The 24151-nt window shown below is 43.0% G+C and overlaps 2 protein-coding genes across 2 annotated transcripts in view; both read left to right on the forward strand.

Annotated features, from left to right (window-relative positions):
* ERN1 (endoplasmic reticulum to nucleus signaling 1) overlaps positions 1-9680 on the forward strand; it is a 32088-nt gene extending 22408 nt beyond the window's left edge. The window contains exons 9-22 of the mRNA XM_053960417.1: positions 46-124; positions 842-1004; positions 1812-1930; positions 2256-2447; positions 3028-3283; positions 3966-4056; positions 4373-4562; positions 5058-5157; positions 5599-5798; positions 5999-6146; positions 6582-6709; positions 7279-7402; positions 7646-7713; positions 7923-9680. Coding sequence (XP_053816392.1) covers positions 46-124; positions 842-1004; positions 1812-1930; positions 2256-2447; positions 3028-3283; positions 3966-4056; positions 4373-4562; positions 5058-5157; positions 5599-5798; positions 5999-6146; positions 6582-6709; positions 7279-7402; positions 7646-7713; positions 7923-8129 — 2065 coding nt within the window. The 3' untranslated portion in view covers positions 8130-9680. The remainder of the gene's footprint in view (positions 1-45; positions 125-841; positions 1005-1811; positions 1931-2255; positions 2448-3027; positions 3284-3965; positions 4057-4372; positions 4563-5057; positions 5158-5598; positions 5799-5998; positions 6147-6581; positions 6710-7278; positions 7403-7645; positions 7714-7922) is intronic.
* Positions 9681-11176: 1496 nt separating this feature from the next.
* LOC128797759 (sterile alpha motif domain-containing protein 9-like) lies at positions 11177-19860 on the forward strand. Its single transcript, XM_053960611.1, has 4 exons — positions 11177-11216; positions 12372-12527; positions 13765-13809; positions 14296-19860. Exons 3-4 carry the CDS (start codon positions 13806-13808, stop codon positions 18951-18953), a joined length of 4662 nt encoding a protein of 1553 aa, XP_053816586.1. The 5' UTR covers positions 11177-11216; positions 12372-12527; positions 13765-13805; the 3' UTR covers positions 18954-19860.
* Positions 19861-24151: the final 4291 nt, after the last annotated feature.

Consider the following 24151-nt stretch of genomic DNA (forward strand, 5'->3'; position numbering starts at 1 on the left):
AAAACATCCATTTGCCTGCTGCTAACAGTGCCTGTGTTTCTGCAGCCCAACCCTGTATGTAGGGAAATACTCCACGAGTTTGTACGCGTCACCCTCCATGGTGCACGAGGGAGTCACTGTCGTGGTAAGTGGGGAGCTGCCGGGTGGGAAAGTGCCTTTCTGAAATTAGTGCTTTCCTGGGCTTGGAAGAAAGGTTGAAATGGAATTGTGCATAAAATTAAAATAGAAAATAAAACACTGAAGACTGTACATTTACAGAAATTTGAGGATTTTGAGATTTTTATCAACAAATGGCATAGCAAATTAAGTGTTTCCTGAAACAATTAACAACCATAGAATACATGACCATACTTCCAGAATAATTTCCAATGCTGCAAAGCATTGCTGCAAAGCAAAGCTGCTGCTGCAGCTCCCTAGGAGCAGTGCCAGGCAGACTCAGCAGGAGCAGACCTGAGGTTGCAGTTATTGCTGGTGCTTTGTGGTTCATGTTAAAATTGCTGGTTTGTTCATCAGAGTAACTCCTCACAGACAGGAAACTGCATCATAGTTCTGTTTTGCTCATTGTGGCTGCCAGGTAGGAAATACAGATCCTGCTTAACTGTAGGGGAAAACAAAAAAAAAGTAATCTCATCTCCCAGGCAACATGTCCCTGAAAAGGTCCAATGTCCAAGGTTGTGGAAGCAGCTGCTAAGGGCATAATGGCTGTGTTTAGTCACAGTGACTTTGCTGCTAGTAATCTTTGCTTGCCCACCCATTTTGACCTCCAGATTTTAAATTTAGTTGCCCAATTAAATATTCTAAGGTCACAGTAACAGTGATTGTAACAGTGATCTCTCTGCAGCCCCGTGGCAGTGCCATTCCCTTGCTGGAGGGTCCAAAAACAGAAGGAGTCACCATTGAAGACAACGGCGAGTGTGTGATCACGCCCAGCACCGATGTCAAGTTTCCAGGCAGGCTGAAGGAAAAGCACAAGCTCAACTACTGGAATGACTGGCTGCTGATAGGTGTGGGAGCCCTGCCTGGCCATAATTACTGAATTCTAATAATAGTGTCTAATTTATCCTCATTTACATATAAAATAATGTGTTACATATCCACCTGCCTTCTTTTTTTCCAAGGCTCCTGCCTTATTCTGTGACAAGGTGAAGTGCTCCATATGTGGAAAGTTACTTACTGCTTATTTGCCCCCTTCCTCAGAGAGGGGTATAGTAATTTATTATTTACTGTAAATACTGTATTTGGGTGCATTTGGATTTTTTTATTGTGCATGCTGTTACCTTAATTCTCATCATACGGATCAGACAGTCCATTTAATCCATTTTCTAAATGGATTAAAACACAGAGGCTGAAGATAATGTTTATTAATTGTCAGCCTGTCCTGTGTGTCCCAAGTCCCTGAATTTTGGAATTGACTTTTCAGTGCATTTACAATTTTGCTTCAAAAATGAGGAACTGTCTGAGGTTCAGTTTGATGATTGGTGATAATTGAGTGATGTATGTGACAGGAGCTCTGGGGCAGGGACAGTATGCAACTTTCAGCTTTTTTAAGTGCCATCTTTCTCTTCCCATGATCCCTTTCCTTGCTAATACCCTCTCTCCTGTATGTCAGGCAGTTCCCTGAAGCAGTTAATGTTCCTCTGCAGCTCTCAGTGACCTCTGCTCTCCATTTTCCCTCTCCTTTCTGTTTCCTGCTCTACACATGAGCATCATGTTTTTTGATGTTCTCACTCTTCAGCAAAGATGCTGCAATCAAGGATATCTTTCCTAAAAAAGGACAACTTTCTGTTTCAACAAATATATTTTATTTAAAGGGCACCATGAAACACCATTATCTGCCCCCACAAAGATACTGGAGAAATTCCCAAGCAACTTACCAAAGAGGCCTGAAAATGTGATTCCAGCTGACTCTGAGAAAGCCACTATTGAAGAGGTTTGTGATGAGAATAATTCTCTTACTGCATGAGAAAAGAATATAAAGGAGTGGAAGTTGGGGAAGGATACAGAAGGAAAATGCATGGAATTACTTCACATTTTTTGTGTCAGATGTTCGTGTACTTAGCACATAGAACCACTGGTATGAGGAAATGTCATTCCTTGTTTCAGAATTAAGGCTTTCTGCTGTTTTTTTTTCCCCACATGCAAACTTTGACTTTGGTAGGTTTAGAAATTACTGAAAATGATGTAGCAGAAAGGCTAGCTGTGAATGCCTCATTACCCACAGAGATACTGAGCTAACAGAGCTTTCTTTGCCTCAGGTCATTGACATTGTTGAAGGTTCCTCAACAGAAGGGCCTTCAGCTGCTCCAAAGGATATCGAGGAGACTCCTGCTCGGCCCATCCCACGGCCGGAGGCTCCAGTGGACTCCATGCTGAAGGACATGGCCACGATCATCCTCAGCACTTTCCTGCTTGTGGGCTGGGTGGCTTTTATCATCACCTACCCGATGGTAATGCTGACCTGGCTTGATGTGCTCTTGAGTGTTGGGAGCATCAGGAATGTTTTAGAGCCCAAAAATGATACAGGAGTTAGTGAGACACTCCAGGGACATTTCCCTCTTCACAGATGTGCACTGGGGAGCAAAGGCACAAGTTTGACTTAACAGAGATTTCTCTGGCCATACGTACCAGCTCTGGAAGGGTTTTCTTTTCCATCCACCAGTTGTGGTTTTTGTAGGTATTACTCTTTTTGGATATGATATCAGCACTATTGGCTGCGCTCCTCTCTTCCTCACCTGAACCACTGTCAGGTTTTCCAGGTTTTGGATCAAAGCCTTTATCCTTCTGTGGTTTAAAGACTCCTGGTCAACCTAATAACAGCTTTTTTAACCAAGCCATGTGATTTCTCATGTTGGCAATGGAAGTCCAGAATGAAATAGAAATTATGAGTGAACGTTCCCCAGCCTGTGTGATTGGCAGGGACAGGGCAGGAGAGTTTGGCTCTCACCTTTTAGAAGTAGCTCCCCAGTAGCTGTAGAGTTCCCTTGCATGACCTGACTGCCAAATCTTCACTGAGACTCTTTCTCACAGAGTGTCCACCAGCAGCAGCAGAGGCAGCATCAGCTGGAAGAGAAGATCCAGCTCTTGCAGCAACAGAAGCTGCCCTTTGGTGCTCCCAGTGACCTCCCGCCCGAGGCAGATTTCCTGGACACGTCGTACGGCCGGACGGAGAGCTCAGCTGCCAGCACCCCAAACCTGTCGCCCCGAGCATCAAACCACTCTGCCTATTCCAACATCTCCACATCCGATGTTGGGAGCTGCCTCTCCACTGAGCAAGAAGAGGGAGGTAAAGTTGACTCAGTGTGGTTTATTGTGTTTCTGTTTCCCCAGTCTGTGTGATGGTACAGTAGAACAGTTACTGATGATCCTTCATAGCTCAGCGAGATGAAAAGAACCATTCAGGCTGAGCCCTGCACCTCAGCAGGATTGTTGCTTTACAGTAACAGCCAGCTGTGGGCTTGTGCTGCCCAGGGCAGTGTGTTCCTGTCACTTGCAGCCTTTCTAGGGAGATACTCATTTAAATAAAAACACGCATTAAGATGATTAACTGGACTCAAGAAATGGGGATTAGGCAGCACAACCTTCCTGCCTGGTCTTTCTGTGCACTCATTGTCCCTTCAAAGGCTATTAAACCGGCTTCCATTACTGTCGGCCAGCATTTCCTAAATGCAGCATCAACTTTTAGAAGGAGTTTGGCTGCTGAGAACCACTCATTTCTCACAGCCATGAGCCATAAGCTGTGTGTAAATGTGTTTTGATTCTTGATGTTGGCTCATTGGGTCACCACAGACTATTTGCCTACTCAGAGTAAGTACCAATGTGGACATGTTTATTTCTTTTGATCATATGTGTGTTAAATTTAAACATCAGCTAAAAGACTTTTACAGACTGGTCCCAAAGTCTGTGCAGTTGTAAAAGGCTGCCTTGCTCCATCCTAAACCAGTGCTTGTTTTTCTTTTCTTGTTCAGATGAAGAAGCAAACCGAGTGATTGTTGGCAAGATTTCGTTTAACCCTAAAGATGTACTGGGACATGGTGCTGAAGGGACAATCGTTTACAGGTAGAAAATAATGTGTGCATTAAACAGACCAATGTTGTGTTTGTATTAGGTCCTTTTAATTTGTTTTTTTTATAAAAGCCCTCACATTTACTGTGAACAGAAATGAAACTTTTTGCATGTGTCTGGAATATTTTCATGCATTTCCTTCACTAGCAAAAACTACTTCCCTAGGAAGTGTTTACTGGCCAAATGTACCTGTTTCCAGGATAGGAAGTGCTTTCATTGGCCTCTACAATGGCTTCTGTTGTCATGTTTTCTGTACATGCCCTGGCTCCAGAGTGTGAAGGGCTGTTGTGCCTTCCCTCCCTGGCTGCAGGGGATCCTTTGATAACCGTGATGTGGCAGTGAAGAGGATTCTCCCCGAGTGCTTCAGCTTCGCAGACCGGGAGGTGCAGCTGCTGCGCGAGTCCGACGAGCACCCGAACGTGATCCGCTACTTCTGCACGGAGCGGGACCGGCAGTTCCAGTACATCGCCATCGAGCTGTGCGCTGCCACCCTGCAGGAGGTGACCTACAGGGCTGGGAGCATCTACTCCCTGCAAGGCCTTCACTTCCCTTGAGCTTAAGTTGCTAAAGTGCCTGACACAGGGGATGTTCCATTTACTCCCACTGTCACCTCTGTGACAATTCCATATTCCTAGGACAGGGGTGTTTTCAGAGCTGTAGAAAGACATCCCTCATCCTGGTCTAATATATGGACAGAAGCTGTTGTCCTTTGATTTTTAACTTCTTGTGAAGGGCTCCCTTCTAGTCATCCTCCCCTTCCTACCATGCAGACTTTGAAGACTGTTGTTCTTTCTGGAGTACAACACTATACAGAATTCTAGCTCTGAATGAGACTTTATAGATGATCACCTTCAGCCAAAAAAAAAGCTGTTTGCTGTGTGTTACCAGCTAGCACAATTTATCCAGTCACATCTCTTTTGGTGGGTGAAGTGCATGCATTTATTATTCAGCTTCTAAGCAGTGCTGTGGCTGACTCTCCTGGTTCTCTGTTGCAGTATGTTGAGCAGAAGGCCTTCAGCCACCATGGCTTACAACCCATCACTGTCCTGCAGCAGACAACCTCTGGACTAGCTTACCTGCACTCCCTGAATATTGGTAAGAATGCCTCTCCTTTCAGGACTGGATGGAGAACTACATTTTCTTAGCTGTAAAATAAAGACAAACTGGTCTGGTTCTGTTCATCTGGCCTATTGGAAGGTGACCCTGCCTATGGCAGGGGAGTTGAAATGAGATGATCTTTGAGGTCCCTTTGGACCCAAACCATTCTTGGGTTCTGTGATTTGACACTGGCCTTGTCCCTGCAACATTCTGCAGCCCTGGAGTACTAAAGCAAGTCCTTACTGTTGGCACAGGGTGCTGAAGTTTTTAGATGGGGGTCATATAAAACATGGTGGAATGAAAAAAAAAAAAAAACAAAAGCGTTTGAAGTTCTGACTTTGGTTTCATGAATGGTGGCTCAGCCTTAGGAAAGGTCCACTTAAAAATTTACAAAGATTGTTGGGACTGCCTGAGTGGATAAGTGGGTGTTTGTAACAGTCCACAGGGACCTGAAGCCCCACAACATCCTCATCTCAATGCCCAACGCTCACGGGAAAGTCAAAGCCATGATTTCAGACTTTGGGCTGTGCAAGAAGCTGGCAGTGGGCAGGCACAGCTTCAGCCGCCGCTCGGGCGTGCCGGGCACTGAAGGCTGGATTGCCCCAGAGATGCTGAGTGAAGACTGCAAAGAGAATCCTGTAAGTCCTCACCCTTCCCAGGCTGCCCAGGACCCTAAAATAGGCAGCACCTGGTGCCTGGGCCTCCAGGCTGCCTTGCAGCTCAAATCTGCGAGTCGGAAAATTACCTTCTGCTCTCAGATGCAAAATAACCACCCTGTGAGAATCAGAGCTTTCAGGGGGAAAAGGTGTCAGTGCTAGTGAAGGCTGTTTCTTTGCAGACATACACCGTGGACATCTTTTCAGCTGGCTGTGTCTTCTATTACGTGGTGTCTGAAGGTGGCCATCCCTTTGGCAAGTCCCTGCAGCGGCAAGCCAACATCCTGCTGGGAGCATACAGCCTGGAAGCTCTGGATGCAGGGAGGCACGGTAAGGACTGCACTGCAGGGATCAGTGGGGGCCCAGGCTGCTAAACACCAACACCAGTGACAGAACCAAGGCCCACAGTTACTCTCAGCCTGGCAGAAAGGAAAGTTGTACTCCTCAGGTCCTCCTAAAGTAAAGGGCTTAAAGTTCTTGGAGTTAGTACCCAAGAACAACTCTGCAGTCTTGACTGTGAAGTTATTTCCTGTATTTAAAGGAAGAGAGAGCTGAACTTTGATATTCTTAGTCTTTGATAGTCTTTCTGTTGGTTGCCCAGCACATCTGTGAGGGCAGCTCTTGAACTAGCAGGACAGGAGGAAGTAGAGACCATAATTAATTTCTGAAGTACAAAATATTATAAAATTAAATAATTTTACATTTCACTAGAGTCTAAGAACATAGAGAAAATAAAATAATTTCCCTGTACACTCTTCCTTGCAGAAGACATTGTTGCTCGTGATTTAATAGAGCAGATGATAAACATGGACCCTCAGAAACGGCCATCTGCCAGCTGTGTGCTCAAACACCCCTTCTTTTGGAGTCTAGAAAAACAGCTCCAGTTCTTTCAGGTTTGTGATGACCTTTTCTCTCCTCTTGGTTCTCAGGGCTCCTGTAGACTTGTTCAGGTCTTGAATTCAGCGTCTCTTTTGTGCCTGAGGTCACAGAATCCACAGCCTTACTGTGAGGAGTGAGGCAGCCCAGTTGTAAAACCTGGGTGGAGCTTCTAAGCAATTGGCTTAGTCTTACAGCAGATCTTTCAAAGGGAGTCAGAGCTGATGTTACCAAGGTCAGTTGGTGGGAGGAAAGTCTCCTCCAGCAGCTGCAGTATCCACAGAGACCGTGGCCAGGAGGATTTTCAAGAACAGGAGTGAGCAAGCACTGAATCCTGATTTGGGGTGGGAAGTGGCTGAGGACTTGAGATCCTTTCCTGCCTTAACTTCTCTGTGCTAAAAAGGCTTTGGCAGAGGGTGAAACAATCTCAGAAACTTCTGTATCCTATTCCAAAGCACTGTCATGGAGTGAAGTGGAATTCTAACTTAACTACCAGGACAGGCTCTAATGGGCCAGAAGCAGAAATTTGAAAATATTGGGAAAAACTTGGAAATAAAACTAGAAATAATCTGAATGTCTCTTCCAGGATGTTAGTGACCGGATAGAGAAAGAATCTTTAGACGGTCCAATAGTCAAGCAGTTAGAAAGAGGTGGAAGAGAAGTGGTGAAAATGGACTGGAGAGAGCACATCACTGTTCCTCTTCAGACAGGTAATGGACAGCATTTTGTCAGAGTGGGAATTACCTGCTGTTCCCAGTTTGCTGGGGCAGGAAAATAAGGCTAACACTCTCTCAGTTTTGGCACATCACTGTTACTTGTCAGTAAAATGTTTCTTCATATGCAAGTACGTGTTTATGTACTGAAACACACCTACAAGGATCTGTGGCTGCAGACATACTCCCCAGCACCTAAAACTGCATCACAGCACAAAAAAAAATTTGTTTCTCTTGCAGATCTTCGAAAATTCAGATCCTATAAAGGTGGCTCTGTCCGGGACCTTCTGAGGGCGATGAGAAATAAGGTAAAGGAGTCTTTTCTTTGTGCACTCTGGGTTCCTGCTTCCAGCTGCTGTTGTTGCCAGCCTGTATCAGACCCTGATTTAGGTACTGAGCTCCTTTACAAGAGCCCAGTAGAGGTTACTGTGTCCAGGAACACCAACAGCTGTGTTCACAAGAGGCTTCTGAACAAACTCTCTGACTGAGCTTTTCCCTCTTCTGTTTTCCTCCCCAGAAGCACCATTACAGGGAACTGCCTCCCAAAGTGCAGGAGACCCTGGGCTCCATCCCAGATGATTTTGTGTGTTACTTCACAGCTCGTTTCCCTCGCCTGCTCCTGCACACCTACCACGCTATGCACATCTGCTGCCAAGAAAGACTCTTCCAGCATTACTATGCTGAGGACTCTGCAGAGCTGAGCCTTACAGGAGACACGGTTTGAGAGGAGAGGGATGGAGCTTTCTTCTCTGGGACCAACATTCCAAGCACAGGCCTACCCTTAGCAGGGAAAAATGGGATCAAAGAGCTGAATTCTCTCTCTCTGAAGAAACCGAGCTTGCAAAAAGTGCCTTGTACCTGTGGCTGTGCTGGATCAGGAGATGGTGGAGTTCAGGGCGCGAGTGGTAAAGCAAAGAACCCTGGGGATGGAGTTACTGACTCCAAGGCAGTTTTAAAGACTGTGGAAATGAAGAGCAAAAGCTGGATATAACCATCACCCAATATCCCTGTACTGTACGTGATTTTGTAATGGATGTGTTTTACTACCAAAAAAAAAAGTCAAATTCAGTGATTGAAATAATGTAATTACTTGGGAGCCCTTTGGTTGTAGCAAATTATCTGAACCTGCCATTGCACTGCTGCCACATTAGGCACACCACAGTGATTGTAAAGGGAATAGTTCATGATTATCCAAAAAATGGTATGAAAGTACCATTTCTGTTTAACCAGTACTACTCTGGAAAGTTAGTCCCTTATCCTTGAGCAGAAACAATTTTAAAAAATACTGACTTGAAATACCAATTCAAGGTTTTCCTACTCTGAAAATAAGCCTTGTTGTTTAATATGAAGCAGTATTCACAGAACAGGTTGAACAATCCTCCACTTAACTCACAGTTTAAGAACAGATCTGCTCAAGTACCTGCAGCAAACACCAGTGGCAGCTGGAGCTGCCTGTGACTCATTAACTGCAAATGTCCCTCGAGGGCTAAGAAAAGGCCACAGCCACAGAGCCAGGGGTGAGATGAGTCCTAGGAAAAAGAGCTAAACAGGAACCAAGAGCTGTTCAGATCAGTGAAGTCAGGGCAGTGTTTAAGGGGTGCCATAGAGCTGTAGCAACCCCATTTCCTCTGTGTGTGGGCTGGTAATTCCATCCATGGGACCCTGTGTGCTTAAAGGTGCAGTATTTCTTTACACGGGCCCTGAAGCTGTGACAAAGTGTCACTTGTGCTAGGATGAAGAAATGCTGAATTCTAATGTAACTGGGGTGTTCTTTTACAATATATTTATTTAATGTATTTATATTTATTTAATTTTTACTACAAAGTGGTATCAAATCCACATGGTACAAGTATGAAGCATGCCAAATCAGTTTTAATCAGTTTTGTGTTTATATTTAATCATCAGATAACAACTGGAAGAGGAAAGTGATACTGCATCTTTCAATGGAATTAATTGAAGGAGAAATTAGAAAGTGAGAATTTGTATGACTGTGCCATTGTGTCTTAAATAAATTATTGCTAGTAATACCCCATGTATGATGGGGTATGTACAACTGTTTTTCTGGAGATACTTTACAGGATGTTTTTTTCCTACTTTTACAATGTGTGAGAGCAATTTACCTAAGATGCCAAACTGTGCAGGTTACATGTTCTAAAGCTTGAAAAAATAATGGTAATTTTACCTAAAAAGATTCAAAGCCTATTTCATATTTTTGTATTCCTCATGTAAAGGACTTTTATAAATCTACTAAATAAAGACTCAGATTAAAACCCCACAGCTTTTAGTGCCAATGTGTGCCCAGGGAATCCAGCAGGCCTGGAGCTGGCAGAGCTGGCAGGACTGAGCAGGGAAGGGGCCAAGGCCTGCAGCAGCCTGGTCCTGCCTCCCTCGGGAAGGGACACGTGCCCTTTTTGAGCCTGCTCAAACCATTTCCTGCCTGCTGATCCAGCAGAGGCTGCAGGAGTAGTTCAGGTGGGGGGAGCCTCCCCGAAGGCCCAAGAGCCTCGTTTGTTACTCTGACAGTCCCCAGGCACCAGCCCTCCCCAGCCTGGTGGCTGAGGCATGTGCGCAGGTGAGATAAAATGGCAGGACTTTGTGCTGCTGTGAGATAAAGAAATACCCAAAAATAAACGGTTTTGGTGAAACTGAGCTGATACTGAGCACGTGCTTTACAGGAAACAGACACTAAGACAGTTCTGCTGCAGCCCAGCCTTCCTAGGCCCCAGTGGCACAGAGGGCTGGGCTGGGGAGCCTCTCGACCCTGCCAACCTCTCCACTACTTGTGAGGGGGCCTGGAGTGAGTAGGTAGCTCATATAGAGGGCAGTAAGTGAGATGGACCTGAAAGTTTAAAATGCAAAACAAAGAATATATCCTGTGAAAAACGGCAGTCACTTGGTTTTTAAAATTTTAAAAGTTTAATAATAATAAAATGGTTATAAAAATAGTAATACAATTAGAGTAATAAAATTTAGAGTTAGGACAATTGTAAGACAATAAAAAGCAAAGAATTATGGATGTCTGGATGCTCTCGGGCACTTAAGCCATGACAAGCATGCCTCGTGAACAATGGAATCACCCTTAAAACAATACACTGTTGTATATTAATATATACTTCATGGTTATGCAAACATTCTATTTAAACCAAGAAACTGTCTGTTGTATGTAACGGTTTCCTTTAATCCCCACGGCGTCTTCGAGTCTGAGCAAGGCCTGAAGAATTTAGCTTCTTCTGATAAGAAAACCATAAATTCCTCTTCTCTGGAAGATTTATGTGTTCTATGATGGTTACCTCCAAGCGAGTATCTCATGCCTTAAAAAAGCCCCCACATACATCGTTTCTATTTCAACTACTAGAGCTTCATTTTAACTACAAAACTACATTTACCACACTATTAAAGTGTTAAGACAGCACAACTAATCAATATAACATAATACATATAGTAACTATCTGCGTAGAGCCATATAATATGCATTTTTCACATATCCCACACACCATCCTGACAGCTGGTTTTGGTGGGGCTAAGGCTACCCGTTTTATAATCCGCAGTACCACCCAGCAGCAGCACTGCCCGGGAAGGGGGTGGAGACTTGATAACTCATCCGGCATATTTGTCTAAAGCAGCCTCCTCTTTCCCGGAATAATTTTCAAGAGATCCGGAGGAGCAGCAGAACGCCCACAGAGCTCAGAGTGCTGCCCGTGCAGAGCCTGGCACCAGGTGTTGGAGCCCCTTCCCTGCCTTCCTCGTCTGGAAACCTTTCCCTGCGGGCAGACAGCGCTGGAGACACTCGGCCATCCGCGGGCTCTGCAAGGTAAACCCTCCGTGCGCTGCGACCCGCGGGGTCATTCTCAGCCGGGCCGCTTACTCTACTGGTATCGGCTTTAACGAAAAGTGAGGCTGTCCCTCCACTGCCGCCCGCCCAGCTCTGTTCCCTGGCCACCCCACTGGGCTAGGAGCTGCTCGGCAGCACTCCACAGGACTGTGAGCAGCTCGGAGAGGTGGGAGCGGGACGCAGAGCTCCCCGCAGCTGCACCCCCTCGCTGCCCACGCGTGCAGCCCGGGGTACCAGAGCCCACTGGAGCACCAACCCCGACTGCTCTTAGAACCAGGAGGGATCAGGAACCCGCGGGCCCCCTCCAGCCGTGCTGCCCCAGCCCGGCTCAGCCTCAGTTCCAGTTTCGATTCCCCGGCAAGGCTCTTCGTTCTGAAACGCTTTCCTGACGTCAGCTGTCACAGCGGATTGGGGCACAGAGAAAAGGGCGGGGCGGGATTCCACTGTACAAGCCCAGCCCTGTGGGGTGGCCAAAGGCCCTAAAAGATCCGTATTTCAGGGACATTTTTAGCCCCCTTTCTCGGGGAAGGCTGCACCAAGTGTCCGTGGAAATCCATCTCCCACTATTTTCATAACCAGCCTGTTTACACGTACTCTGAGGGATGCCTTATACCTACAGCACATCAGGGAGTCCCGTAACAAGCTCCCCTCGCAAAGCCACCCGCTCATACCAAAGCTCCAGCCACGCTGTGCCTCAGCCAAGGCTGCTACAGGGCTGACCAGATGCAGAAAGGGTTAATGTGCACTTGTTGGCCTTTTTCCAGCATACCTTATTCTTCCAAAACCAGTGTCTCCCCAAACCACTCCCTTCTGCTGAACCTACCTCCTGCCAAGCCTTGGTCCTGGGGAGTGAATTCTTCTTCCCCCAGTTACCTGCAGATAACGTGGAGACCTCGGCCAGCTGCACTGGTGGCTGCTCCTTTTACACTTGCTGAGAGCACTGTTTGACACCACGAGCTGCAGGGGTGGAGCTGGCTGAGCTCCTGCACCAGCTGAACCAGAGTTGAGCCTCCACACTACAGTGAGAGAAGAAAGACTACCACCACCACAGTGCACCTTTTACTGTGATCCCAGTGATGGTTACTGCTGTGAATGCCACACTGAGCAGGTGTATTTAACCCATTCCTCCTGCAGTACAGAACAGGTTGTCCATGCTGCCACTCATCTCTGAACCACTGGAATGGAGGCTGGGCACAGGAAGGATGCTATGACTCAGGGAAGGACACCGCACTAAACAAAAAACCTTCTGCTGGGTCGGGCAGTGAGTCCAACTGCTCCTTGGAAATTCTGGTAAGCACCAGAACAGATGTGGGAAAAGAGAAGGAGCAGGGGAGAGTGTACCCACCAAAAAAGAGAGGGAAAAAAGCGAGTGTGAAGGAACAAAAGGCAGGGAAAGTGAGAAAAAGCAATAAAAAATAAGAGATATGTTATGAATTAATTTCTATATATCTAACTTAATAAACAACAAAATTGAATTTAGCAGCAATTTTAATTGAACAGCAATTTTGTATAAATGAATAATCAAGCATATACAAAAATTTGGCAGTGATTAATTAGGTATGATTAAGGTTCGTATAAAGCATAAGCAAAACCGACCGGGGTACGGGGAGGGTTTCTCACCCTGCCTCACATACGAAACAAAGCAATCCAAACTAAACCTTATATACTGTGTGCCAATACATATTCATCAATAATTTTCCATAAATCTCCTATTTTCGATTCTTGAAATCTACATCACTATACTGCATAGCACATGCTCCACTTGTTGCTGAGGGGTCTTCTGGCTTTTTGGTGGTCTTTTCAGAGGAAGGCTCACCCTCTTCCTCACTGTCCTCTGAATAACCTGGCAAGCTGGCATGCACATTAAGCTTTGTGTTATGTAAAGTAAGCATTATGTTCCAAATAAGCCTTATTATTTCATAGATAAGACCATATCTGGAATTGTCCCAACTTTGCTCATCCCAAGGCCGGTTCTGCTTTGGGAGTCATCCCGACTTTGTCCCAAGGCCAATTCTGTTTTAGGATCTTGCTTATCTCAATAAATACATCCTGCATCCTGTTTTTCACATGTAACATCTGCAAAGAAATCTATCTGCTTTGTAACAGTAATCACATATACTTTTCCTTTTTATTTTATAACAATTATTTTCTAAAATATTGATATAGTTACAATTTAGTTAGCATGATTCATATCCATTTATCACAGACAGAACCTGGGGGATACAGTGGTAGGGGCCTCCTTTTCTCCAGTATGTAACAGAAGGAACTGTTGGGCTCAGCTGTCAGCACAAAACTCTACAGCAGCCCCCTCTTTCCTTCCCATCCACGTGTCAGAGGCAGGAGCAGCTGCCTTCACACAGGCGCACAGAAGCAGCACAGCTGGCAAGAACAGGCTTTTAGAGGTACAGAAATGACCTTGGACAAAAAGGTGGGGAGGAAGTTGAGAAAACACACCACCAAAGTCAGCTTGAATTATCATTGGAACCTGAACTGTAAATCTGAAGACTTACTTTTTCCACCCCTCTAGGGTTTTGTTCAGTAACAGCAGGATTTCCTTCACCAAAGACAATGGGTATGTATTGCTTTCATAAAATTTCTAATTTGTATGTAGCAATTTGCTTTTTAATATCTGCATTTGAAGGATTTCTCTCTAGTGGGGAACTAGTCAGTACTCCTACCATCTTAGCTATCCTCATTAAGGCAAAATTATCAGACTCAAGTGGGTAAATGATCTACGCAAACCTGTCCAGTTTAGGGAATCTAGCCCTGTCAATTCCCATAAACCTTATCATTCCCTGCAAAAAACATTTTGGGTTATTTCCTTGACTCCTTTTGAGGATCATTTCCAAGTCTCCTTCCTAGTTTCCTGCTTTGCTGATTTGTTAGTCTTGCACCATTGTTTAGAACTGCTTCTGATTAAGGTTATGGATACTTTGTCATCAGAATTTGTGAAGTTAAGACCTGCTCTCTCACTGTGACTGGTAGAAAGACATTCTAACATTCAGTGTGGCCAAACAAACATTAGTTTGTATTAGTAACACGTGATTTTAACTTCTAGATTACAAAGCGTTACCTGTGAGTGAATGGGTTGAGAACCATGTCAAATGTTGGCTGGAATCCACCGGAATCAAGAAGGAGTATGTAGATAAACTACATGCAGAAGAAGTGACAGGTCCAGCACTAATGGAACTGGATGAGTCTTTCCTCAAAGACATAGGAATGAAGAAAGGCCAAATCCAGATTTTAATCCACAAGAGAAATGAACTTCTGCGGCTCCAGGACAATGCACAGCAAGCTGAGGACTCCAGCAGCAAAACACCCGACAGAACAGATGCACAAACAGGCCCAGCCAGAGCCAGCAATGCCCCTGCTCAGGGCACGGCAACTGGAGGCAGCTGTGGTGCTGTGGGTACAACCAGCAGCGAGAACACAGCTCCTACTTCTGGCAAGAAGCAAAAAAGAAGCAAGAAATCCCAGCTTCAAAGAGCTGATGAAGTTTTAGAGCTCAGAAACTGTCGGCCTTTTAGAAGTCAGGATACTGATTTCAAATATGTGAAAGACACAGTTCTTGCTCCAGAATCAGGAGTCAGTGATTTAATCATTCCTTGCCATGAATACAAATCTTGTGACACTGCTGCAGAACTAAACAAACATCAACTGCAATCAAAATTTGCTTCTGAAGTGATACGATTTGCTTCGGCTTGCATGAACATTCGAACAAATGGCACCATCCATTTTGGTGTCATGGACAGTGTTGAGGACAAGGGCTGGAAACACGGACAGATTGTTGGCATAAAGATCAAAAACCGAGAAGACTTTGTTGATGCGCTGGATTATATAGAAAAGTGCTTTTGCAATAATTTACAAGAAATTGCAAGGAAATGTATTCACCCACCTGTGTTTGTTGAAGTGATTTCAAAAGACTCTCAGGAACAAAGATTTGTAGTGGAGGTTGACATTGAACCAACATTCAGCTTGGTAAAGAACAATTGTTTTGAAGTTTATTTGCCAAAATACAATGAAAGCAGTCAGAAGGTGATCCTGACCAAAGAACCAGCTCTCTACCAGAGACTGGGAGCAAAGTCTGAACCTGTGCAGCGCAACAAACTCACTGCTTTCATTCAAGCCATGCCAGACAGGGATGCTCAAAGAGAAAGAGCTGAGCTCTCCAGCACACAAGTATCTACAGAAATAGCTCAAGATTTAGGAAGAAAGTTATCAATTCTATTAAATGATGGCAAAAGCCACATGGATGATTCCCTACGGTACATCCTTGTCACAAACAGATGTGAACAGGATAATCTGAACTACATCAATTTTTTAATGCACTTGAACATCTTCTGTGTCTTTGACTTTGATGAACATTCCAATGTGTCAGGGCTGTACAGCAAATACAAAGAGCACCATGAAACAAGTTCGTATTTTTTACAGGATTTTTTCAAAGAAATTAAGACTGATAATTCTCCCTCTCAGAAACTGTTTGATCAGACCAGCTGGATATTCTGCAATGGGCGCAGTGACTTCCTTGGGGATGAAGAACCTTGTGATGAAAATAAATGGATTAGAACAAAAAAGAAATACCTGAAGAAAATAATTACTTGTATCTGTGAGGAAATTCTGCCGGAGCGCTCTTTCATTGTGCTTTTTCTATTGCTATCACCAGTACAGAAACCACTTGTGGACACTTTTCAGGAATTCTATATAGAGATGAATGGCATGGAGTACATCATCTGCATTGCAGAGTCCAAAAAAATTTACAGAAAGTGGGCCAATCTAGCTCAGGAATCCTGTAGCATTGAAACACTAGAACAATGCAGTATTGTGGGTATGAAGCTCAGTCACGTAGATGCCACCATCCAATCAATGCTGCCTTCGACAGCCCAACCCAGACACCTGCCAGCTTCCACTGGAGGCGTGTGTACACTTCCTTTGCGGGAAGAAGAGAAACTGTACTCTCTAGAAATCCTTTGTGCTGACCAATGTGATGATATAAAATATAATCTTTGGACTGATAAAGATAAACAAGAAATAGAACAAAATTTTTACCGTGGGGGAAAAATCAAGTGGGAAAACTTGTGGCTTGCTGATAATAAACTCTGTGGGGATATCATTGAACGTGAAGCATGCACGGAGGCAAGCAAACTCTTGGATGGCATTTTGCAAGGAAGTGGACACAATTATTCTGTGGCTAAACTAAAGATATTTCACCATCCTGGGAGTGGTGGAAGCACAATAGCACGGCAAGTTCTATGGAAAAGCAGAAAGCGTTTTAGATGTGCTGTTATCAAGACCTCATATTCACCCTCAACTGTTTGTAATCATGTGCTAGCCCTTAGAGACTATGAAGAAAAGGAAATCACTCGCAGTTTTCCTGTGCTGCTCTTGATCGAAGATTACGATGATGAGTACTTTGATGAACTACAGAATGACTTAATGGAGGCTGTACGAACCAGAAAAATGAATACCTCCAGGCCTTACTTCATCCTCATATGCTGTAGACGATCCAATGATCCTGAAAGGCTTTGCAAGGCTTCGCCACTAGACACAGTTGCTGTCACTCACAAACTGACAGAGTCAGAGAAAAATCTGTTTAACACCAAACTTGTAAAACTGCAGCAGAAATATGCTGAGCCAGAATTCATACTTACGTTTGTGCTGATGTGTGAGGAGTTCAATAAAACATACGTATCTGACATGGTAGAGCACATACTGCAAGGCATCGACCCTTCCTCTCGTGACACCTGCTTGATGCGTTACATTGCTCTGCTCAACTGCTATGTACCAAATTCATACATTTCACTGTCACACTGTGAGGCTTTTCTGGGGCTGGGGGCATATACAGAGAGTAAAGCAAGAGCATACGATTTCAAACATCACTTGAGTGAACAAGTAAGAATGATTTTTATTGAGCTAAGGGAAAGTACCCCTTATATTTCATCTATTCGGATAATACATTGCCTGGTTGCAAAAGAAATTTTGCATCAGCTTTCAGGGAATCAATCACTAAGTCAACTTGCAACAACTCTTCTTCAGGAAAAGGTACTCTTTGAAAACAGATTTGGACAAAGAGAATTCATAAAGTTTATCAGACATCTGTTTATTCGACGTGATAAAAGAAGCAGGGGTGACAATACTGATACACTCTTCTCCCCGTTCATTGAACATGTCTGTGAAGCTGAAGACTGTGAAAAAGCCATTGCTGTTTTAAAAGCTGCATATGAGCTCCTTGGAAAAGATGCTTTTTTTGCCCAGCAGCTTGCCAGACTAAATTACATCAATGAAAAATTTGAAGATGCTGAATACTGGGCAAAGGTCGCAAAAGCACATTTGCCAACTGATTCTTTTATTTTGGATACAGAAGGTCAAGTATACAGGAGATGGTTTAATTTCTCTGTGGACAAAATGACAGAGGAGGACACCCATGAAAGGATCACTGAGAAGATATTGATTGCTCTTAAAGCTATGAAGTGCTTCAGAGCTGCACAACAGGCAGCAAAGGAAGAACGTGAAAATATGAACAACGCTGGCTATTTTGGAGAAGTAGAAGTAGGTTGTCGCCTTCTTCGATTTTTGTCCACACTGCCTGTATTCCACAGAAGTCCAGAGGGAGAACATACTGAACTTGTGAAATATCTCACCACAAATTACATTCCTGAAGACATAAAAAGAACATGGGAAAGGCTTCATTCCTGCTTAAAAGGCTTGCAACAGAACCTGTACAATGCTCTGGAATGGATTTCAGAAGAACTAAGTTATTTCCAAACAGACAAAAACCAAGAGAAGGATGATGAAAATGATAAGGAAGAACAAATTCATAATCCCAGAAAATGGTTGAGAAGGCAGTCAGCGGTATATGCTAAATTCTTCATCTCAGCATCACTTAAAGATGACAGCAACAGTGGTCCTGACACTCAGCTCATGAGACGCATGAGTATTTATGGGAGTGGTGGAGGAAATGTCACCAATATCCTGTCCTTCTTAACAGATAAGAAAGAGAACAGGTCAGCTGAAAAGCTAGAAAGGATCCTTGATTTCTATCCAGAAAACCCTCTGAGGAACAGGCTGGAGGACAATGATGTAATCAATTTTATTTTGTGCCACATCACATTAGCCTGCTTAGCACCAGAATCAGCCAAACTCCTTCCACTGCCAATTCTTCGTGAGCTCAGTGTAAGATTCTTCAAAGGAAAAAGGCAATTTCCATCAAGTGCCTATTTTTTGCTCACCTTGCTGTACTGGCCAGATGAGGTATTAGACAAAGAGCCTAATCCCGAGAAAGATGAAATTTTAACTTCAGCGCTTCAAACGCTGAAACGCTTATATGACATCAAAATGAAAGATGTTCCTACCAGAAAGAAAAGAATCTACACCCCTTTTTTTCTGGGAAAGGGTTATGGCTTACAAAAGATAGTGCACAAAAATAAAATTGAAAAATTGATGGTGGGGTCCTTAGATGAGAGGAGAATGAAGTGGCTCCATGGAACTGTATGGAATATTTCCAGAATTCGTGACAATCTCAAAAGAGTTTCTGGCTGGACCAAGGACAGAAATTTATTTATACGAGGTCATGTGAAGGAACTCCGTATCTTGCCACTCCATCATGAATCAGTGCCTGCTGGAAATGAAAATGTGACCTTTTACTTAGGCTTTTCGTTTAATGGTCTTGTTGCTTTCAATATTGAGGTTGAAAGTGATCCAGCCATCAGAAGAACCTAAGGTATGTAGTACAGTACTGTATGCACTGTGCTTGTAGAGGGTACAGCACTGGAATTGTCCAGTCTCATATTTAAAACTAAAAGTGGACTGTTCCTGGGTAACTACCAGGCAACAAGAATATCAGAATTAACAACTATAATAGTGACCAAATAACTAAAAAATTGAAACTATGAGTAGAGTGAACTTTGAGCCAGGCCTTTGATAGTTTTGGAGTTCCAGAAAGTAAGATTTCAAACCAAAGACAGCAATTGATCCCTTTCTTCTTACTTCATTTAAGTTAATTTCTGCATAGTCTTGATCAGTAAAAGAATTTGTCCAGTGTTAACTAAATTTTTCTTCCTGAATCAGCAAGAGAAAAATGAACTCATACCACATACACTGCTCTCTGACATGTACCATGCATGAAATAACTACTGACTGCAAAACCAGGGTCAGTACGGAAGCAATTTTAAAGCTGACTTCACAATCAGACTGATAAAAAACAGGTCTCAAATTCTACATAATCCTACATTGCTTCTCTGTGTAAATATTACTTTACTAGACATCTGTATCTGGGGTGGGGTGGAGAGATATGTGAGCAGAGTCATGGGTGACATAAAGATGATTTGTAAGCACTGTTATGTGTTTATAGTCCAAACAATTCCTGCACTTGGTGAAATTATTTTGCATTATCATCCAAGGAATGCCACAGAATACAGAACTGAAATTTGTCTATAACATACATCCATGATTTGAAAAACGCAAAGGAGGTTTTCAGTGCTGTGTTCACAACCATGATGTTACATTCAGCTTCTAATAAAAATGTGTGTCGTTGCAGTTTCACATTGTTTAAGATACTGTGACTAAAATTGCCAAAACTCGCTGTCATATAACTTGTTTTAATCAAATAAATATCTTTTATGAAGGATTACCATTTCTATGTGAGCTTTATTACCCTACCTGAGCATGTATGTCCAACAGTAGCTAGGTATGATTTGCTTTTCCAACTGCAGCCAAGATCTGCAGCCAGAAACTGTAAAATGAACTGCAAGCCATGGTGAATTCAGAAGGAAGATGATGGAAGATTATTGTCTAGTCCAAGCTTTCACATTCTGGTCTCAGGTAGGAGAAACAATTGCCAGAAGCAAGAGTGCTGAAGGGCCAGAGAAATCCCCCTCTGCTCCCCAGCCCTGATGCAGGGGACAGGAGTACATTTGAGAAGGTAACTGGGCAAAGGCAGCTTTCCCAAGTCTAGCCTGGGGGCATTAGGATGGCTTCAACCCAGAGCAAAAACAGGACATGTAAACTTACTGAAAAGCACAGGAGTGAAAAGCAAAGCATTGACTGCTCACCACATACACAACCTGCTCAAATACTGTGACAAAAACACAGACTTTCTTTTTGAAAAGGAACTGTTACCATGATGAAAAATTACAGCCAACTTGGCCAGGAGGGTCTGTTGTTTACTGCCTGCACACACCCAACTCGATTCTGCAGATAGCAGTGCTTTGCCCTGTAGTCCACACTACAGCACAAGCTTGAGTCTTTGAGGTATAAATAGGGGTCTTGCTTTTCTTATATGCCCACTTTTACCTTTTAAGAAATTAACAGTGTAGATTCAAACTCTTCGTCCACCCCCAGCCCTACAGAAAAAAAAAAAAAACAACCAAACCAAAAAAACAAACTGAAACAAATTTTAGAGAAGAAGTGTAAACTTACAGATTAACTCTTGGGGTCCCACATTGCAAGAACCACCAGCTGAGGTTCACAGGGCAGCAAATACAGACCTACTTCCTACCAGTCATGTTCATATTTAGGAGGAGCTTAACCTGCCAGGCAACACACAACTGCCCTTGCTCTAACTAGCTCTTAGTACAAATGCCCATTAAGAACTTCAGCACAGCAGCAATGTTCACTTGAAGGGTCCTCTACTTCAACTCCTTGTCACACATACCCAATTCAAAAAGCCTCCAACTGGTCCATGTCATAGCATTAAAATATCTGTTTATCTTCCCTTTACCACCTCTCAGAAATTCACCTATGAGTGAACAGTGGTAGCTAAATAAGACCAACCAGCCTAGCACAGTAATCTATTCTTATCCCATACACAGGAGGTGCAAGGATACCCACCTCCCAAGCTACCTCATCTCTCCGTCACTTTGCTCAAAAAGGGTTTAGAGCAGAGCACCTCCCAGCATGCCCATGCCACCAACTTTTATGAAAACACTGTTAGAAACTTTTCCTCCATATTCCAACTCTTCCAATTTCAATAGCTTTTTATAGTCTGCTTAGCAGCAGGACAGCAGATCAACAGCAAAAGGAAGTTAAGGTTAAGAAACTGGATTCACTTGTCTTCCTCTTTAAGTCAGAGCTCACACAAATGAGTCTCTACAGCTTACAGAGAATCAAAAAAGCTGGTGCCAAGTTATTCTCACCATAACATTTGTTGCAATAATAATTTAAATAGGTTTTCAACAGGAGAAAAAAAATACACAGAAACAGTGGTTCACTTCTGTTTAATCAGAGACTGTTACAAAATGATCACACATTACAGATGGCTATATGAAAAACAGTTCAGAGAGAGTTCCCAGTGGATGCAAGTGATATTAGCTCTGCATTTTCTTCTCATCTTCTTTGTAAACTGAACGCTATAAAATTAAGCTTGTTATTGTTACTATTATTTGCATGCATTAAAGTGATGCACATACTTACCAGTCTCTTTCTTGAATTAAATTCAACATCAGTATTTTGCCACCACCTGTCTTTTGAAAAAGATCAGTAATCCCAGCCCTTTCATACCACTTAACACAAAAGCAGAATCAAGTCACAGAAAAAAACCCTTCACAACACACTAACTTCTGTGGCCATACTGCTACTGACAGGGGACACTATTCACTCATGTGCTTAAAGGTCCTTTATGAAGGTACCAAAACCAACTTGGAGTTTGCTGCACAGTGACCAAAACGCTAAAAGGGCAACTGGGAGTCAGCAAGGAGTCTAAGGAAATAATGGGAAATGACAAACTGTTCCAAATACACAGTACCAGAACTGGGAGGGAAAACTGCTGAACCACTTTACAATGGACAGCTGCTCTAATGGTGTGTCAGAAGTTGAGCTACAATTTAACACTGCTCACCTGGTAATCAAAGTCCAAGTTTCCAGTTTTGTTTTGGTCCTATCTCAAAAGAAAATAAACTTTATTCTAGCAAGAAGTACCATAAGCAATTGCCATTTAAAGTTTCACAACAAGATGACTTTCTACCAGAGTTCTACTATGATCTATCCTGGAGAAATGCACTTTTTTTTTTGTTAAGACACTATGGAACACACTCTGCCCTTTAGTTATCCCCACTGACTGCCAGGCTGGTGTACAAGTAGCACAGGTCTGCATCCAGCCACTGCCAAAACCAGGACTTGATAAGGTAACTGAGCAGCTAAAAGCTCACTCCAACTCAGTACTGAGCACTGCATTAATGCTAACATTGGCCAGGGTCAACCACAGATGGTTTAAGAAATAAAGATACATTCTGTTAACAGGGTATGCAAGAATAAAAGGGATACCTACACAACAACATATTCCTTTCATTCTTGCATACCTGCAATTAAGATTAAGCAAACAGAGATAAAGCTAAATTGTAAATATTAATGTATGACTTCCCTTTTTTCCCCCTCCTAGGAAGAAAAACCTATGCAACATTAGTCAGAAATTTGCTGTAGCTCATTTTGAAGACAAAGCCATTGAATGTAAATTACCAAGAACTGATGTAGAGAAGATGGCAGGCAATGGGCTGCAAGAGTAACTATTCTAAAACCTAGGAAGATACAATTGCCTTGAAACTGTGTATATTTTTATGATGAATTCCGCAGCACCGTTTAACATTTCAGAACCCTAAAACAGGCAATTCTGCTGGAAGTGGCAAGTCACTCATAAACCCATCTAAACCCTTCAGATGAGCTGGCGAAACTGAAGTGTCTGTTCAGCTATCACATAACTATGACCCTCCCAGTACCAACTAATTAATTACCCACCAGTGATGTCAAAAGCCTCTCAAATTCAGAGTGGGACATCATGGCCTCAAAAGTGAATTAAAGCACAATCTTACAGCCCATCCAGCTGTAGATCTCTGCTTCATGCTACAGCATGGAAAAAGTTTTCATCTCTTCTACTGATATGTAGAGATGAGATATACAAAGTCTAAATAGAAATAAATGTGTGCAGCCATTCCAGAGAAAGCTGCATCATTCACAAAGAATCTTTCCTATTTTAAGGTATAAAATGTTCTATTAAATAGAAATAAAATACCAGAGTATCTGGGAATATGGAATAGGGCAGAATTAAAGTAGAAGCAGAGCAGTAAGTCTGATGTAGAGATAAAACAGTTGGACAAAACCATGTTCGCAGGTAGCGTCTGAAATGAACGAAAGCAGTAATTTAAAAAGCACAGAAGAACAAGCTCCTGGCTTACCAGCCTAACAAAGTAAAAATCTGTGGGTAAGAAAGGGTAATTTACAATAGCTAAAGAAAATTGAAAGATTACAAACTGCTATGGATTCTTAGAAACAGAAATGCTTAATCCCCAACACAACAAACACAGGGTTCTGCTTGTTTGCTGATAAAAAACAGCCTCATTAATTACTGGCATGTTACCACAGTGATTTTGACTTCAGATTTTCACATTCTTCAGTAACATCAAAAGCTGCTTGTCAAGATTCTGTATTAAATTTTCCTTAAAGGTGCTTGAAGATATTTTTTAACTGTCCACAAGCATAGTTAAATCCATTATAGATCTTCCAGAAAAGTCTAGTCTGTTCACTCACTACCGGAATCAGTAGTAGGTAACAATCACATTTCAGAGACCAAAATTCCCCTCAGGTATTTAAGTGGTATCATTTGAACAAATTATTTCAAATAGGAACATCAGGTACTTACAGATTAAACTAACCTGTACTGGCAGTTCTGTGGAATTTTTCTTCTCTACCAGTAAGTAGCAAATGCTGAAATTCTGCTGCTAGTTAACAGAAACACAAATTGTATTAAACCAAGGTGTTTTAGCCATAATTTAGTTTTTTATTAAAAAAAAAAAACTGCCAAACTTCAATTACTGCAATTTGTTGCTTAAGAAAAGCATGTGAAGTAAAGGCAACTGTAAAACTACTTTCAATTTGCCCTTCTGACTTTTTATACAAAACCCATGAGTTCAATAAGGTCACCTGTTGCC

The sequence above is a fragment of the Vidua chalybeata genome, chromosome 19 (genome assembly GCF_026979565.1).
Source record: "Vidua chalybeata isolate OUT-0048 chromosome 19, bVidCha1 merged haplotype, whole genome shotgun sequence".
Classification (NCBI taxonomy): domain Eukaryota; kingdom Metazoa; phylum Chordata; class Aves; order Passeriformes; family Viduidae; genus Vidua; species Vidua chalybeata.